Genomic DNA, 19,460 nt, shown 5'->3' with positions numbered 1-19,460 from the left:
GGAGTTCAACGAGGCCATAGAGAATGACTTCCAGACGGCTTTGAGGAAATTCCTCAACGCAGCTGTGTTCCAAAAGATTTTAGAGCACTACATGCTTCCGTCTGCTGAAAAGCTCCATGGAGATGATGATTCTATTTTCCAGCATGATCTGGCACCTGCCCACAGTGCCAAAACCACCAGTAAATGGTGTACTGACCATTGCATTACTGTCCTTGATTGGCCTGCCAATTCCCCTGACCTGAACCCCATAGAGAATTTGTGCGGTAGTGTGAAGAAGAAGCTGAAAGACACCAGACCCAACAATGCAAATGAGCTAAAGGCCGCTATTAAAGCATCCTGGGCATCCATAACACCTCAGCAATGCCACAGGCTGCTTGCCTCCATGCCACGCCGCATTGATGCAGTAATCCGTGCAAAAGGATTCCCAACCAAGTACTGAGTGCATTAATGGAGATTTTCAAATGTTTAATTTTGTTTTGCTGTTAAAAATCTTTTTTTTTTTTTACTTGGTCTGAGGAAATATTCTAATTTTTTGAGATAGGATTTTTGAGTTTTCTTAAGCTGTAAGCCATAATCAGCAATATTAAAATAATAAAAGGCTTGCAATATTTCAGTTGATTTGTAATGAATTCAGAATGTATGACATTTTTGTTTGTTTAATTGCATTGCAGAAAATAAAGAACTTCATCCATCCATCCATCCATCCATCCATCCATCCATCCATCCATCCATCCATCCATCCATCCATCCATCCATCCATCCATCCATCCATCCATCCATCCATCCCTCTTCTTCCACTTATCTGGGGTCGGGTCACGGCGGCAGCAGCTTTAGGAGGGACTCCCAGACTTCCCTCTCCCCAGCCACTTCATCCAGCTCATCCCGGGGGATCCCAAGGCGTTCCGAGGCCAGCTGAGAGACATAGTCTCTCCAGCGCATCCTGGGTCGTCCACGGGGTCTCCTACCGGTGGGACATGCCCGGAACACCTCCCCAGGGAGGCGTCCAGGAGGCATCCTGATGAGATGCCCGAGCCACCTCATCTGGCTCCTCTTAACGTGGAGGAGCAGCGGCTCTACTCCGAGTCCCTCCCGCATTAGACACATAAAATTCAAGTGTGAAAGTTGTTCGAAAATGATGCGTTGGACAAGTAGGGGTCAAAATTTTGTCAATTTTAATAACATAAATGTACAGTAACAAACAGGAGACCTGATAACACAAGCTAGGAGAAAACTAACATAAAAAGTAAACTTTTAAAAATGCACTTACCAGAAGGTCCAGCAATTTTAATGAGTCAACGGAAATGCCTACCACTTTTGTGAAAATCGATGAATAATAATGATAAAATAAAAAAATAATGAACAATGGAGAGGTTCTGGGATTCATAAATTCATATGTTGTCTGTATTACAGTTAGTTCTTCCACTGTCTTTCAAATAACATGTTCAGTGGTTATTTCTAGGATTAAGAATTCTTGAAAACAAATAAGCAAAACGCACATCACACAAAAAAAAAAAGGCAATTGAACAGCCTCCAATATGTACACACTATTTCTTATCTATCATACCCCGAAGCAATATTTACGTGCTAAGGTCTAGTGTTTGTCCCTTTAGTATCTGCTGTTAATCCACCAAGAACACTCCATGCAGCATGGAAAAATATAGAAAGATACTGGATTTATATAAATGTTAAGAAAACTATACGGGAGCCGTCCTTTTTCCACACGCATTATACTGTCATAAGAAAATAAAACATGACAAATCTGGGTAAGAAATAGTAAAGGTTCAAAGCATTCCTCTTCTGGCCTGAACATACAATATTCTATTTGACAAGCAAGCTTTGTTGGTTTTATGGAAGCATTTTGATACTATATTACAGTAATATCTGAGATAAGGCTATTTTAGATGTCTCTAAAACACTTGTTTTCACTTTGGAGTACAGGGTGAAGGAAATGTTAAGGGAATCTCTTTTTTCTTGTTCACTTCTATTTTTTTACTGCAAGTGAAAACATCTGCCATAATCTGGTTCAAGTCCTTGACAACACTCATCACTTGTTACATCACAATATAAAACCTTTTTTTTTTTAGTAATGACTATAATCTGGAAAACTCCATATATATATAGACACCAATGAGGCTTTTGCATAATATCTTAAGTTCAACTCAGAAACACTGCAAGGACAACTTTGTGGTTACAAATCCCTCCGGCCCTCTTTGAGCTGTATAGACCTTAAAACACACATAACTAAAACACTCTGAATCCTGATTCCCTTCAGACCTAATCATGTAAAATATCATGAGTGGGTGGTGAGTAATTGGCATTTTTTTCTTCACAAACAGTCTGCAGCTTTAATAGTGATCACCAATCAACAAGAATCAACATTTGGTGTTATGAGCACAATTCCTGTTTGCTAACTGGTAACGACCTGAGGTAACTCGAATAAGAAGCATGACACCTACCGACGGTCTCAAATTGATGGAACGTTGAGACCCTCATGGTGTCAGCTCTATCGATGAGTTCGCTTCTATGAGACGACACTACTTCAGCCATGTGTTTTGAGAGGTTATTGGCTTCAGTGCAATGCCTAGTTTTTGACTGGGTCTTATTTCCAACCTCAATTTTGTAGCAGTCCCCTGAGTCAGTTAACTTGACTTGTAGCGCTTAACAAATTTATTAGACCACACCAGTACAGTTTGAGAGCCGCCCAAAATTAATAGCATAGCAAATCACCAGTGTTCTGTTTTACACCAGTAGGCTCCTTAGCTGTCGTACTTTTTAACGCAAAATTACATTTATTATTCCCGATTAAGATGCTAAATTTTAGGGGTTTATTCCTGAATAGAAGGAAATGGTTCCTTCTCATTCGTTGTTCAAACTATAAAAAAAAATACAGTCAAATCTATTTTTAAGCATTTTACATACACCAAGTGTTCTCCCAAAATATTTGCAAAATTATTTAGTACTATTGAGTCTATTTGAAAACAAGGAGTGTAGGAGAGTGGAATCTAAGAATATCTAGAGCTCAAAGGACTAACACTAAAAACGTTTATAAATGCATGGTCCCCACCATGAGTTAACGCGAAGACTGTAGCTCAGAGGAACTCGGGATTAGCTCCTCTTTGTCAGGACAAATAAAGAGGAACACAATGTTACAAACACGTGAATTCGCCAATAAAATCACAGGTGTTCATCATGAAACATTTTGCATGGCTGTGTATATGCCATGTCATATCTGAAATGCCAAAAAAACAATACTGTTATATTCGTAACTCCGTGTGTGTGTGTGTGTTTGTGTGTGTGTGTGTTTTTGTATGAGAGAGCAAGTGTGAAAGAGTGAGCAAAAAAGAAGGATTTTAGGGCCACAGCTGGTACTTAAGAGGAGCAAAATCAGTCCTTCAAAAGATTTTTCCTTTCTTCTTGTTCTTCTCCATTGTCCTAGATGAGAAAACAAAAAAAAGTTTAGTTGGAAATAAAGGGCCACATTCTCTAGTTTGCATTTTTCGCAATTGTCATAATTAGAGTTATAGTTTGCACATTCATTCCATGATCCAATCATGTGTTTCCAACTAATCCTATTATGTGGAAGCACAGTAGTGTTCGGAATAATAGTTGTGCTACAGTATTTGACTAATAAGATTATTCCAGGTTTGGAGTATATTTTGTATTGTTACATGGAAGTAGATTCAGTAGTACTTTGCTGTGTCTTTGCTTCCTTTAATATTTCGCTTCTGTTTTCAAACCCAAATTTCTGTCAACAGCAAAAACAAAGGGTGCTAAATAGGTTTGGAGTGAAATGTTTTGTACGTGCGTTTGACTTTCTAGCCTTAGCTATTGTAAATAAATTAATCTGCTCAAATTGCTTGAGGGTTTTGTTACTTACTTAGAGGCATCCAATTTCTGCTGCTCAATGATTCTCTGCTGAGCCTCCCAGTTGGCCTTCTCATCTTCATACACTCGCCTCTTCTCCTCAAGCTCTTTGTACTGTGCCTCCAGGTTCCTTTTCATTTGTTCGTGACGTCGCTCGAGCTGAAGATTGAAACAGAAGGCACAGATTAAAGAAAAAAAGAACAAAAATGTCTGTTTTTTCTCATTTTTGTGAGATGCAGTATATGAACAATGAACATAATTCATTATGCTTATTTTGGCATCGTTATTATTAATGAAAGTCATTTAAAAGATTCTTTTAATTCATTTTAGAATTGTGTATATAATTGGTAGCCCTTCGCCTTCACTTTGGAAAAGGTTGGTATCCCCTGACGTATAGAAACACAGTTTTACCTCAGCCTCCGAATCCTTCAGTTTCTGCTTCTTCTCCTTAACCTTCATTTCAAAGACTTGTTCCATTTCTGCCTCCATCTTCTTCATTTTCATCACATGTTCCCTCCGCTCTTCTTCCATCTGTGCCAAGGGACTCCTGCTCAAAATAGTATGAGTTATTTTCAATTGCTTACCTTTCCTTGATATTCAGTAGTGCATATACACAGGAGCCTGAATCTGAGTATTTTCTAATATAGAATATTCATATTTACAGTGAACATGAATATATAACATTGGTGGTGCCTTGACTTCGAAATTGAAATTGTTCCGTGTCCATGCACACAAATCAAATCACTTGAAAAGATCACCATCTTGCAAACCTTTGGATGGCTACCCAAGATTAACTAGCCTGAGAAATGATGAGATCCTATTTAAATAATTCCTCTGTGTATTTTAATAATTTCGATGAGATTCATCATGTCTTTGTGATAATATATTTCATGCTGCTCAACAGCATTGCGGTCCAAAAGGTTGTGTGAACTGAGGTTGTATATGAATTCCTCCATTTTGTGAGATACTTTATACAATGGATGACAACGCATAATAAAATGTTTCATGTATTAACTTAGGGAATGCAAATGACTAATATTTGACTTACTTGGTAAGTTGTCCTTTGGTCTTGGTGTTATCCACTCCATTACAGGTGACAGCTGCAAGTTTCTTACTGCGATAATTTTCATAGTGAACGTTGTTGGTGACATCCTTCAGATCCTGCATGTGGGTCCTGTTGATAGGAAAGATCTTTATGAAGATTCAAAGAGTTGAATGAAAAACAACTGGACTCGACATGATAATCACCCCAAGCATTTGGGCATGCGTTGTTGTGAGCTAATTGGGAAGTGTGTGTGTGTGAGACATTATAAAATGGCTCATTTCTTAACGGGAATTTTCCTTTAACCAGTTTAATGTAGTGTCCACAGCGTCTTACCTGATTAACATGTTGCGCAACACAGTAAAGTCACAGTGTTCCCCATTCTCCACTGAAATACACAGAAAAACAAGTGGGGACACAGATATTAAAATGACTGAGTGACCATGTTGTTTACCCATCAAAATTATTGGTTGCTGCAATCAGTGAGTACGGAAGAGGAGGCTTAAATTTTGCAATTAGACTTAATTTTTGCAGTTAATGTTTTGGTTACTTAGACTATATATAAGTAAGTAAAAGGTTGGTTAATGACAGGCCTGTTCATGAATTATTTTAAGGTATGAACGCATACGAGTCAGCGTATTCAATAAATTAATAAGATTTGTTGTAGATTAAAAAGAGATGGGTTGGAGAAGGGGGTATCATTAAGATATTTACCAAGATAGGTTGGTAAATATTAAAAGCGAAGAAACAAAGAGATTTCATAAGAGGTTACAAATTTGTGTGCACAAAGATGTTGACTGAAAAATACGGGGTCCTTGAAAAGTAAAACAAAAAAAATAGTCATGTATTACAAATCTTACTCTGATAACCGAATATTAAATATTTCTGATCCATGTGAGTCTACTGATCCTCAAATTCAACACTCGGGACTCACTGATACCGACAGTCAAGGCTCCGTCTGTATTCATACTTGCAAAAATGCAAATTGGTACCACATTAGATATAACTTCCAGGCAGGTGGAGTCAGAACCATGTCAACTGTGTGAAAATACTGATCAAGTCAAATAATAAAAGACTTTGTCATTCACTTCATTAGCTGACTGTAGATTATACTCGACAAAATAGATAAACTCCATTTAGGTGGTGATGGAGGCTACCACACAGGGAATTTCGGCAGCGGGCCATCTGGTAAGACCTAGTTTCTGAAGTCCTGTCATAGACTCTGGTCGACTCTAGGCCGAACCAGACGTGCCGTCTTGTATTTTTAATTTAGTTTATTTTGTCTTTAACGCATGGCATTCATATTTATGATTGTTTATCTACCAGATTGTGCATGATTGTTAGTAAAACATGCAGTTACTGTGGATGCCATAATGTCAGTAATGACGTGTTTTATTTGAGGGAAACATATGCTATGTTTAATAAACTTTTGTGTTTTTCAACAATATTTGTTTAAAGTAAAACACTTTTTATAATCACAACTGGAACACCTACTGGTAATATCGAGTATTGGTACCCAGTATTGGCAAGTACTAAAGTACTCATTTTCACCGTGTACCCCTACTACAGAATCTGAACTTTATTTGGGGTTAATAAGAATCACTTTAAATAATGCCATGTTTGTGTTCATTACCTTTAAAAGTGATTGGCCAATTATGCACATAACTGCTAGTTAAGAGTTTTTTTTTTTTACTCTTTTCTAAAAATAATTCCACCTCTTTTTCAAACTGAGTTTCAAACCTAGTTCACATTAGGTGCATATAGTTTTGAAATGATTTATTTTTACGAAATAAGGACTTCCTTAATCCAGCCAGTGACATTTTAGGACTTATACAGTACTTGCATAATGCAGCTTGCAAACTACAATGACAAAATAAATTTTGCCATAGCTGACTTCTTATCTAAGAACGCCTCCACTGTATATCAGACAAACAAAAAATATTATAACGATACAGACTTGTTGTTCAAAACTGTTTTATGATTGGATAGTTAGTGATGTTACCCATAGTTTAACTACACAGCCATGGTTAATGATCAGATGGGATTCTGGAAAAGGACTGCAGACAAACAGCTGCTAAGGATGAATGTGATAATATGCAAAATATATCGAAATTGACAGCCTCTTCTTCATTGAAAACGCTGCTCCTTACTGGTAGGCAATTTTCATCGGGACAGGGAAGAAGTAGGACACCTTACCATTGATGAAACTTAAGCAGTCTTTCACCTTGGCCTCCCAAGCCAGCCACTGACCTCCTGTATCTTCTAGAGGAGGGAGCTCTGACGAAGGGGAGGGGTATGGTTTTTCAGTTACTGTCCGAGCCCATTGGGGGCAAAATCTGGGTCTGGAGTAACTGGGGTTTTAAAATGTCAGATGTCGATTCTGTCCTAAAAGCAGCCCAGATTTGGCCCAGGTCATCATCATAACCTGCAAGTATCCACACTGACTGGCTTAAGAGTGCAGGGGTTCTAAAGGGAGTGGGAGAGTTGGGTATTTGTCAGAGGAATTATGCAAGACCAGCTGGGGGAGCAATTTTAAGGAGACAAACAAGGATCTCTTGGATTTCAAGGAGAAAAACCAAAATGGCTTGTTAACAGAAGTAATTTGATTCTTTAGGCAGAAAATACCTGATGACTTATTCTTAACCATCTTGTCTATCCGTCAATCAGTGATCATTTTAAAGAATAGTGCAACGATTCATCAGGTGTTTTGGGCCCGTGGGCTTCATGTGTCGTTATAGTTGCCATTTTTTTTAAATCTACCTGTATGATGATAAATGACTATATATTTTATGTTAGACGCTTACAATCACCCATTGGAAACATGCAAAGGCATGCATGTTTGTATATTTTGTAAAGCTTAGGAATGCAAATGAATGAAAATAATGATAAAGCAACATTACATAACTTGCACTGCTACAATATGAGCTCATGGATCTATTCAAAATATGTGAGGATCATGGATCCCAGCTTTGTTCAGTGATAACTTTCTGGCCAACATTTCTAACCTGAGCCTATACGTCCCTGTGTTTGAGTCAAACACAGGAAATGGAATCACATGATGTAGCAGGCAGATATATGTAGCTGTACTACTTGAAGAACTACTTTCGAAGCAAAGACGGGACCCATGGTGTTAGTGGAATGCATCGCAGCTTTAGCTTGAAACGGCTTTGAAATTATTTTCTCGAGACTAGCCACAGCATCAGACCTGGGACAAAAACCAAAATAGCTATTTAAAGCATGATAAATATATTCTCATCAGACTGTACTTTGATGTCTGAATGAAAGACACCAGAAATCATCATCTGTTGCCTTTTTACACAGTAGTTATTTTTTCCTCATTGCTATTACTTTTGGCAGTAACTACATTTAAGTACACTGCCATGGAAAAGAATGGACCCTTCTTAATTCCTTATCCCAACGGCCACTCACATATTTAGCTCAACTTAATGTTAGGAATCACTGAGCTAATTTTAATATCCCACAAACACAACCAAATGGGGTTTCGAAATTATTCTTTTATATATTAAGGGGGAGTAATCTTAATCTATTAGGCAAAAGTGAGAAAGTAATTTTCCAGTTAATTCCAACGCCACAGAGCCATGACCATTCAACCCATTCTTAATACAACCGTTACATTCATGTAACAACTGTCTGATGAGATGATTAGCAATGCCTGGAGGCACAAAGATGTAACTTAATGCGTAGAATGTTTTCACCTTCAATTGCGCGTTCGCTGTCGGGGGTGCGAGTGCGTAGGGTGTCCAAATTCTCAGAAATACAGCGTACCAACCCAATTATACATTTGGAAACTACATTTTATGTTTACTTAGGTTGTTTCGTGAGATATTAAAATAAATTAGATGAACTGAAACATTTAAGATTGATAAATACACACCAAGGTAAATCAATAAAGAAATAATTTACAGGGTTTTTCAATGAAGTTTAAAATCAAGCAAGTTTGAGATTAGGTGTTAGAGTTTGAGGTATATTGAAAAGAAAGGGAAAAAAAACATTTGACTTGTAACGTTTACACCAACCAACAAGATTTCCGAGTACAGCATTTTATGTTGTTGGGTAAAATGCAAGAACTATACAATATGGTCATGGTGCATCTGCAAGACATGAGTATCATGAATGTTTGGATACCTATGAGCTTTGGGTCAACAAACTACAAAAAAATAAGTGATTTTGAAATCCACTGCTTTATCTGGCTATGTTATTTTAATATAACCTCATCTCGTGAAAGCAGGGCATGTTTCATGATTTCAATGTTCAGTATCAGTATCACGCCCAAGTCTGATAAAAGCATTGGTCAGGTTGATGATCTTCAGCCTAATGATGTGAGCGGAGGGTGCAGAGGAAAGGAGTGATGGAAAGATTAAGGTCAGGGATGCTTTGATGGGAAATTGAAGGAGACAAAATGGGGTTAACATAAAGACAAGGCTAGATCTGTTTACCAAATATGCCCTCTGTCAGTCATGGAAAAGAATGAAAGAAAAAAAAACAGAAAAGGGAGAGAAAGGAAAGAATGAAAATGTGAAAGACTAATAAATGATCATCTTACAGACAATTCTAGCATAAATAAAAACAAGGTGAAAATCGTGTACATCAGCTGGATGCTTCGTGTCAGGAATATATTTCAAGACACCAAAGATCCAGTCTGCCTTTCCGGAATCCCGACCAGGATAGGGGCCAATAATCACCAGAAGGAATGTTCTGATTTGGTTGTGGGGGGAAAAACACTGGGAGTAAATGCAAACAATGTATTAACTGTCATGATAAATCTATCTCAAAATGCATTAATATTCAGAGGGACATTTTGCAATTGGTACTTTCCAATAGAACTGGACAATTAATCAAATTCGAATCAACATCAGAATGTAGTACCGTAATTTCCGCACTATAAGGCGCACGCCTGCTGTAGTGCCTCAATATTGGTCCATATATACGGCACACCTGATTATACGGCGCACTGTGTTCAAGCGCCCAATGATAAACTGACATAGGTGGTTTGTATTATAGAAAATAGTAGAGAATATTTCTCAAATTCGTTCAGCCCGCCTTTTTATTTGCAAAAATGTAAAAGATATTTAGGTTGAACAGCCCTTATATGAATCACCTTCCAGAGGGGAAACTGCAATTATTGGAACTGACTTTGATTAACACAATCACATAATCACATTTTGAAAACAATTATTTTATCACCTGGCAGTTAATACATTTTGAGGATAAAAAGGGATTTAAGAACATACAGGTATGAGCCTCTGTTCTGAAACACCTTGCAAAATGCTACAACATCCAAAGAGCGAAGACTTAGATTCCCTAAAAATTATAATTTCTTTCTGGCAAATGACTTGGTTTAAACTTGCCTTCTGCCACACCCCACGGGTACTGGCGACCTCTGACCTTCTTCCCATTCACTTCGATTACCACGTTGCTGCCAACCACAGCCAGCGGCATCTTCTCCTGGCGTGAAGTGATTAAAAAAAACAGTTATTTTTTTTTTGTGGGGTTTTACTATCACAATTATTGTAATTGATGTATCATATGGCAATAAAGCCTTTAGAAGAGGCTACATACTGTAGATGACTAAAACCACAGCTGGCTTGAAGAAGTAAGGTTTTTAGTACAATTTTCAATATTTTTTATACCCTAGAAATGTTTCGGCTCAGATACTGTCCATGTTAATATGAACACTGTCGATTGGAATCATTTGGAAAAAGGTGAGTAGATACCATGTTTTGTTTTGGCCAGAGGTTACTGGGGCCATGTTACATGAATTAGTTTGTCGATAAGCTGCAGCTAAAACTGGGGCGAACCTGCAAGCGATGGAAATGATCTCAAAGACAGACAGACTTACCTTTGGCATTCATTTATTCTCTCAGCTGACTACTAACATTTTGTGGTCCAGTACCTTGATCTTCCGGATCAGCTTGTTGTCCTCATCATCGTCTGTATCTGGGAATTCATAAATTTTGATTTTGTGCTCCTGGATCTCTTTCATTATCTACAAAAAAATGATATAATACTAAAGTCAAATAAACATTTCCAGAGAAGCAAGCATGGCTTATCCAGAGATGACTCATGTTATAGTTCCCAAATACCTGTTTCTTAAAAAGCTGGCATTCCTCTGGGGTCAGAGTGTCAGCTTTTGCAATAAGAGGAATGACATTGACTTTGTCATGGAGTCTCTTCATAAACTCGATGTCAAGTGGCTTTAATCTGAAGAATAAACAGAGAGGGGTATAAATGGGCTGAACTTGTATAATGCTTTTCTACCTTTTGATCGAACCCCCAATTTCTGGCTTGGGAGAGGACCACTACCACTGAGCCATCCCGCCCAACAACGGATGGCACACGACAAGATCAACTGACATGCAACAAATTATAATAATGTCAGTAATTGAAGAGTACTACAAAAAAATGACCCTTTGGGGTTTTTGGAGCCCCAGATTGAAAACATTATAACAATTAGTGTCTAATTGTAGTTGAACTTGGACTACAATGTGAAATATTTTTACTACATATGAGAAGTGTTGCATCCAAAACCTAATGAGATTAGATGTTTCTCCTACCCGTGTCCAGAGGGCGCAATGAAGTATAGACAGCAATGGACCCTGTTGTCTGGCATTGATCTGCGGTTCACCCTTGATTCTGCATTTAGGAAGTCCTCACACTTACTGTCAATATAATTGATGACGGGCTGCCAGCTGAAAAGGATCAAATATACAGAAACAAGAAAAAAAATAAACTTTTAAAAGTATGAAAATTAGACTGACGGAATCAATGAAACAACCAAGAAAGTCACTAACCAGTTACTGTTGTCCACGGCATCTCCAAATCCTGGTGTATCAACAATTGTGAGAGTCAACTGGACCCCCCCTTCTTTTATGAGCACCTTTGATTGCTCTACCTGAAACATGCATACCATCCATTATTTTACAAGACTGTAATTCCAAGTACGCGCAGCAGGCAAGTTGATAGTAATGCTGCGGGAGCATAAAGTTCTGTGTGCAGGTTAAAAATAAATAATAATAATAAAAAAATCAGGAAACACATTCTTAATCAGGCTTCAATACATCTGAAGGGTGATTAGTAGGGGTGTAACGATATTTTTTCAACGATACGATACATACCAATAAAAGGGCTAACGATTCACCACATGGTTTACGTCACTTGAAATTTAGCTTGAATCAAAGAAAAATAACTACTCCATTAAATTGTCTGCTCATCCCACAAGTCACATTTTCAGAATCAACCCAGCCTATTGTAGATTTACCATTTCCTGCAGTTACTCCGTTGAGGTCGTACAACCCACATACTTTCACAAGGACGTCTACTTATTTTTGGATCACCCCTTTGACAAACTGCAGCCCTCGTACTCTAGAACAAACATTCTTCAGCTTCCACAAACCAAATCAACTGTCTGTACAGCTGTGCATGCAAGAACGGTCGCACAAATATGCAGGCTAGTGGTTACGAACACGCACACACGTGCGTGCACAAACACACGTGTGCACAGCAGTAATTTGGCATGCTATGTTTACGAAATCAACTCATCTTGTAAAACAAATCAGAATAACCAAAATCTGAACTTTGGAACCATTTTTGTTAAGTCCAACAGAGGGACAAATCCCTCAAAGATGTTGGCAAGCCAAATACATCATTAAAACACAATATGATCTGTTGGAATTTGGGATTATTCTGGAATACAAACACGCTAATCACTACTCACAACATGCACCACTCATTAACCTTACTTGAGTAACTGATTAGTTTTAAACAATCCATCTATCCATTTTCTGTACCGCTTTGTCCCTACGGGGGACGCGGGCTTGCTGGAGCCGTCATCGGGCAGTAGGCGGGGGACACCCTGAACTGGTTGCCAGCCAATCACAGGGCACACAGTCTTGCCCCACTTTCAGCCATTTCTTTCCTGAAGTCCTCCCTTGCTTTTTTTCCTCTACGTACGTATGTATACTCCTTACAGCTACACAGGCCTGCCTGTCTCCTGCTCTGTTTTAACACAACCATACAAGGAAAAAAAAAGAAGGCCCTCGTGTAAGGAATTTTCCCATACTTGTTGCTGTCTTCTGCAGCTCTCCCGGTAATCCAAGTGTTGTTCAGATTCTTGTCCCTCTTTTCACCTTGAGTATTTTTAGTGTGCTGTGGTCCAAATAATACGGCCTTCAATGGCTACGGAATTTTATTTCGAAGGATTGTTTTCTTCCTAAAATCGTTCAAACTTCGAAATGATTGAAATGGTTTATGAAGGCATGGAGAAGAGCAGAGATGTTTTCATACTGCACTCGTTTAATGTGAAAGAGAAGTGAGGCAGTGTGAAAAGGCGATGGTGCCTCAGTGGCCAGGGTGACCATATTTGGAAATGCTGACATAGCAGCCTACGAGGAAGTGAATAGTCTCTATGTTCTCTATGTATGCTGGTGAGTTCAATGAAAAGCAGTTGGAAGTAGTTCAAGTTGGCAAAACTGTGGACAAGTCACTATTCTATTTGGCTTGCACTGACAACCATGCACATCAAAATACATGCATTTGTTAATTTGACTTCCTATAGGCTGCAAAGAGTTTGGATAAACTGGATGTGGCTTGCCCACAGGCCCTACTTTGCCCAGATTCACGTTCATTCATAAGGTCAGTTGGTTGGGAAAAAATGACCACCAATGGGAAAAACCAGCACCAAAGAAAAATGCGGTGATCATCAGAGAATCACACCATTGAGGGTGCGAGCCTAAAGATTGTTTTAGGCAGCTCACCTGTACAGTCTTCTTAATGCGCTGTGATGGCCCTGGGTAGTCCTTGGAGTAAAGATCAGTCAAAAAGAGGGAGTTAATAAGTGTTGATTTTCCAAGACCTGACTCACCTACGGACACACAAAGGCAAGTTGTCAGATAAAGGTCTAAAACGAGTCAATTATTTTGAATACATAGAGTAAAGGCAGAATATTGAAAAACTTAAATTTTTAAGAAAGCTGTCATTTATTATTTTTGTATTACAGCAGCTGTGAAAGGAAAAAAAAGTGATCCGATGTATGCTTATCCAGTTTAGTCCAGATTTCACTTATACACTACTACAGTGGCTTTTCCTTTATTAAATAAATCAATTTTTTTCTCTAGCCCTAGATACAAATCTCAAACCAATCAGGGCGACCACAATTCAATTTGTTCTATTTTTCCTCGTTGGCCTAGTTCTGTCGCATTTCAGCTCATTCATTAACTCAGTCAATAATGTTGTTTGACTGGGTTGGATTTAGAAAATCTTTATTTTTCCTGAGGGTCAGCTTTGATTGCAAGAGTAGATGTAAACACACAGACACACCCGCATGCACAACACAAGGGAAGAAATAATTTACTTCTGATGTAGATGTAAACAATTATTAATCTATTATAATAACATAATAACCCGCTTGACAGTTAATGTGCCACGCTGCCTTTTTTTTTTTAAATACCGGTGGTAAAAATAAATGGCATCAAGCAGTTTTTAACTCCTAAATATCACTGTACGATACTAATATCGTTACCCCGTGCAACAGTCCCATTTGTCCTCAACAACGGTCAATAGCCTTCTTTTGCTTGGATGTCAACCCAGATATTTCCTGTAACCTTTAATTCAAACCATAACATCCCTGCGGAGTAGGGCTCACAATGTATTGTTAAAAAAAAATCAATGTTGCGAAATTGACCCATGCGATATGCATCTCATAAAGACATGCAACAAATTTCTTACACAATTGTGTGATTTTGTCTGAATTTGACCAGTCAGACGCAAACTTAAATGTGCATCACCATCCAACAGTTGAGAGACAATTAATTAGCTAAGAATAGATAGAGCCAGTTCATTTTGCAGCATGAAAAAAAAATCTTTATTAGACAATAAAAATGTCATTTCTTTAGGCACCGTACATGTTAAATATTGCAATAATATTAGCTCTCGGTTTAAGAAAGGTTGCTGACCCCTGAACTAAACTCACCGTCTTGCGCCTGTTATGTCTTGCTTTGTTCACCGTAAGTCATGGAAAGCATGCACCCTATAATGCCTATGTGTGAAATAAGTACAGAAAAGCCCCCGGAATTGAGTCTGCGCCTTTTAACCCAAAGCGCCTTGTGGTGCGGAAAATACGGTAATCTTTTTGGAATCAATTATCCTATCGATTATTCAGGGAATTTGAGTTTGTATTTTTACAGCCCTTTCTTTGATTTGTAGATTTTTGTCATGGTATGATTTTGGTATTGGTATCAAGGTACTTGATGCAAGCATAGTATGAAAATTAAAATGGGCAAAGGTCATCAGTTTTGTTAGTGATAGTTATCAGCATGATCCCTCAGAGGAATAATCATCCCACTTCAACTCCAAACTTCACAAAAACCTGACCATTGATATCCTAATATAATTTGAAGACCAAGTTAGAGTCACACGTGATCCCCTGGAGAATGAATCAGAATTGAAACGTGCCGGGGTCACAGCCGGCACGTGCATCTCAAAATAGCAGCTGTGAGAATGGGGGATGAGAAATGAGCTAGAGACTTCGCTTAAGTGCTTTGAATGAGCAAGCAAGCATGCTCATGTGCACGAGGCAATCAACAGCGACAACAGAAGAATTAGTTTGATGTTTGTAATTTCAAATAAACGGGTTCGCATCGCAATTTGTGTGTCAAAAATATGCGAATTGGCATTTTTTGCCTTCAGTGAATCTGATAATTGAACTGTGGCGACAGTGGAGGTACCAGATCTACTCGGGTGTTCAAATCGGTTCGGCGGGTACTGTAAATGACAGCAGCTCCAATTAGACAAACTACACTGAACTCCACTAAATTAGAATCAAGGTGCGCTCGTGTTTTCTGTAGACGCGTCATACACATCGTAAATAAAGGTACCATAATATTGACTGCAATACTATTCACTGTAATGAAAGACTTTTGCAAGGATCAACCTCCCATCTATCTGGGACTTGTACCTGTCCAGGACCAGGAAAGGTGTAAGTAACATCTCTACAGAATCTTCTCATCCAGGTTGCAGTATGTTCGAACTACTCCCCTCCAGACGGTGGTACAGAGCCGCTGTACGGCAAAACCAGCAGACCTAGAGACAGCTTCTTCCCCCAGGCTGTCACTCTGATGAACTCACACCACTCTTAGAGTCTCAGAGACAGTGCTGTGCAATAACATCCTGCTCTCGATGCTTCATCTTTGAATTGTCTATATTATTTGTACTATGTGTCCTCTCTGCATCCATACCAGCCTGGTCATTCTGGAAGAGGGATCCTCCCATCTGTGGTCTCTTCTCAAGGTTTCTCATTTCCCCTAGTAGGAGTTTTGAGTATTTCCTTTGCCCTCCTGGGAGTTTAAGATCAGGGGATGTTTGAGAATAATTGTTCATTTTTGCACATGTGAACGAGATGTACCGGAGTCAAATTCCTTATTTGGCATGCTCAAACTTGGAAAATAAAAATTGATTTGATTTGATGTATTTAAAATGTGTCAAAGGGATCTACGACAATGCTGTGATGGAAAACTCAACTCTCCAGCTCAAACAAATGATATTTTCGTAAATGACTACTCGGGTGATTTACAGCAAAGCCACACGGGGTCATAAATCACTGCATAAACTGTCTTCTCACCTTAAGCAGATGAGTGTACTAAATGCCTGAAATACTTTGAATTCTTTCAACTTGTGTTGGTGACCCATCAACACACATATTCAAAACATGCTGAGAAAAGCAGATACAAGTGGTTGACACAGAGGATTCTTACTTACCGACAACCATTAATGTAAACTCAAAGCCTCTTTTAACGGACTTCCGATACACCTGGTTGGGAAGATTAGCAAATCCCACATAGCCCTCCAGGTTCCGCTGCTGATACACAAAAGACACAAAGGCAATGGTTTAACATAAGCAAATCAGTACAAAAATACGTTACATGCGAAGTGTTTTGTTTGTCATAAAGTATTAACAACATACAGCATTAAGAATCCATTATTGATATAACAAAACTTTTCCTTAGATATATGTATATAAACACAACTGGAGCTGTTCAAAGATTAACAAATCAAAACAATCTTGTTTGAAATGAACCTGCAATTAGAATTGCTATGTCTAACAGAAGCAGGGCTATTTTGAAGTAAAGAGCAGCTGGCAATACATACGAGGGTGGTAAAAGGACAGGCAGACCTGGGATAAGCAAGATTTGGGGTTCTTGATGCAGCGAAGATCAAGTGAAACAAATCAATAGTGACAAAAAGATTCACACCCATACATATATATACAGTACAGACTACGATACCGCAACATCTCATTGTGCAATAGCCTACATTTTGAATCATTTCCATGTGATGTGATGAAAATCTCAGGTCAAAAGCGCCTGGTTGCGATCTGTTCAGTCCATGAGGTGTACCCCAGCACCGCTTCTCTTGCCTATGACTCCCTTATCTAACACTGTACTCTCGAATAAACCCCCTACTGCACCCAACACCCTGCCTGCCAAACTGTCCTACACGCTACGATAGGCAAAATCAATTGATCGTTGGATTGCCTGCAACCTTTCAGGCTCTACCGCGTATAATGTGAATGCTGCTCTGTACTCACATGACATGCAATCAAACTAAAAAAAATGACAAATAAACAATGATTAGAAATGATTAATACAAGACTAGTGATATGCACTTTTGTCTCACTGAGGTTATGCTTGAGCTAAATTGCCAGTATTCTTAATATCCTTACAAGATCAATGCAATAAAAGAGCTTTTATGTTCCCAGCCATGTTATGCATTCTAAAAGAAAAGTTAACATTAGATACCAACATTCAATGGCATCCCACAACATCCATTATAGACAGACGGGCCTGCATTTAAACAGGACATAACCATCTACCCTGTCAATATATTTGCAGCTCCAATGAGCTATCCTGAAGCACTTAACCAATTCTATTCCAAGTTGTGAGTGTAGGTGGTAAGGGAGCAAATACTGCATTACATAATAGGATGGCTTATCCCACCTACGAGAAACATGCATGCACACATAAAATGATGCTGGCATACAAAAAAAAAAACGTGAAGGGTTTTGGTGGAATGTGGTAGCAAGATTTTGTTGGCTTCATATTCCCTTAGTAATGTGGTACACCCGAGGAAAAATATGTAAGAGGAGAGAAGAGAGTGATAAAATGGCTGGAAAGCACAGCCCATATTGTTCATGTAAACCCTTCCCCCAGTCTACATTATAGTAGCTGTGTGGTTCACTACATTAAAAACCATGACGTCACAAGAATCCTGCTGGTGATGCTGCAAGTTCAATGTGCCCTAGCAGCTTTTAATTCTTGAGTAGCTTTTAATAGAGGGGAGAGCAGTGTGGAATTTTCATTCCGCATGTTTTAATACCCTGCCAGCCCATGACAGTGTGAAAATGCACATGAATTACCCGAAACAGTTGCTGTGATTGTAGTGCTGATTTCTGCTACAATGAAAACAAATCAGATGACTGCATGAATTCAAACTCCAAATTATAATCATCCCCGCCACGCACCAGTTTGTAGCGTTCTTTTCAAGAACGAATGCGTAAAGACGCTTCAACGTCCCAATTCTGAAAGGACTACATTGCATGTGAGGGGGAGAAAGCTAACAGGGGCTAACGGGGTCAACCGAGGTTGATTGAGAGGATTGAGTCTTTTTGAAATGAGTTGTTAATATTTCAAGCAACCATACAATAATGACAATGGTTTTACGCGTGGTTGCTGCAAAAAAAAGAGACTTACAGCAATGCTGGGAACTGCAGTTTCTGGTCGTTCGATCATGGTAATGCTGTCACCGCCCAGTCTGCAATGGACAGTCACCGACAAGCGTCCAAGAGAATGACGGAATGATAAGAAACGCGCGGTTCTTATTCCTCCGAGTGGGCTTTCTTGAGATTAAACTAAACCACCGTGCGTCAAAGTAAACAACTCGTATATATTTGAGGATTTAGCTACACAACCGACAGAAGAATGTCAGAGAAGCAAATACGATGCCAGATTTGGTCCACTACTGTTTTTTACTGTGATTGTACTCGACCCTATTTCCGTCCGGAAACTTCAAGATAAAATTGGATTTTTGACTGAAACGTTATTCTCTAGAGCTCAAACATTATGTTTTAATTATTTTCTCGCGAGATAGCATTTTGAGGTTTCGTTTTCTAATTCATGTACCTTACAGTCATACAACAGTAAAATTGTGTTTTATTTCCATGCAGGAACTAAGACAGTTATTTACCTTCCTGTATTTAATACTTCAAAATAGTAGCATCGACGCAAATCACATTTTAGCCAGTGACGCACTTGAGGCTCAAAACTCTTGTTTTGAAAAAGAGCTGCGCTAAACTTCCTGTGTTATCTGGAACTTGCTTACGGGAAGTCGTAATTCAGTCAGCGAGTGATTTTGTGGCAGCCAGAGCAAATGCTTCATCGTAGCGGTCCGCGTCATATACCATATGGATTCTCTCAAATGGTCGATTTAACTGTTTCAATCATAAAAATTAAATTTGGTGTTCAAAAAGTCTTTTTTCAAACGT

The 19,460-nt window shown here is 38.7% G+C and overlaps 1 protein-coding gene across 3 annotated transcripts; it reads right to left on the bottom strand.

Annotated features, from left to right (window-relative positions):
- Positions 1-1,149: 1,149 nt before the first annotated feature.
- septin15 (septin 15) lies at positions 1,150-18,990 on the bottom strand. 3 transcript variants are annotated; one of them, XM_088378802.1, is made up of 13 exons: positions 18,670-18,990; positions 16,679-16,775; positions 13,681-13,787; positions 11,719-11,819; positions 11,482-11,616; positions 11,011-11,128; positions 10,821-10,913; positions 10,276-10,372; positions 5,243-5,294; positions 4,913-5,038; positions 4,276-4,411; positions 3,878-4,023; positions 1,150-3,432 (listed from the first exon to the last, which is right to left on the bottom strand). In XM_088378802.1, exons 1-13 carry the CDS (start codon positions 18,706-18,708, stop codon positions 3,393-3,395), a joined length of 1,287 nt encoding a protein of 428 aa, XP_088234928.1. In that variant the 5' UTR covers positions 18,709-18,990; the 3' UTR covers positions 1,150-3,392. The 3 variants fall into 3 exon arrangements, with proteins under 3 accessions (XP_088234928.1, XP_088234927.1, XP_088234929.1); XM_088378801.1 differs by having other exon boundaries at positions 16,679-16,778; positions 18,670-18,987; XM_088378803.1 differs by lacking the exon at positions 18,670-18,990 and adding an exon at positions 17,234-17,350 and having other exon boundaries at positions 16,679-16,778.
- Positions 18,991-19,460: the final 470 nt, after the last annotated feature.

The sequence above is a fragment of the Syngnathus floridae genome, chromosome 6, assembly GCF_059516105.1.
Source record: "Syngnathus floridae isolate MCC-2025c chromosome 6, RoL_Sflo_1.0, whole genome shotgun sequence".
In the NCBI taxonomy this organism is placed as follows: Eukaryota; Metazoa; Chordata; class Actinopteri; order Syngnathiformes; family Syngnathidae; genus Syngnathus; species Syngnathus floridae.
Note: the sequence above shows the minus strand (reverse complement) of the source record. Positions and strands in the feature narration are given on the sequence as shown.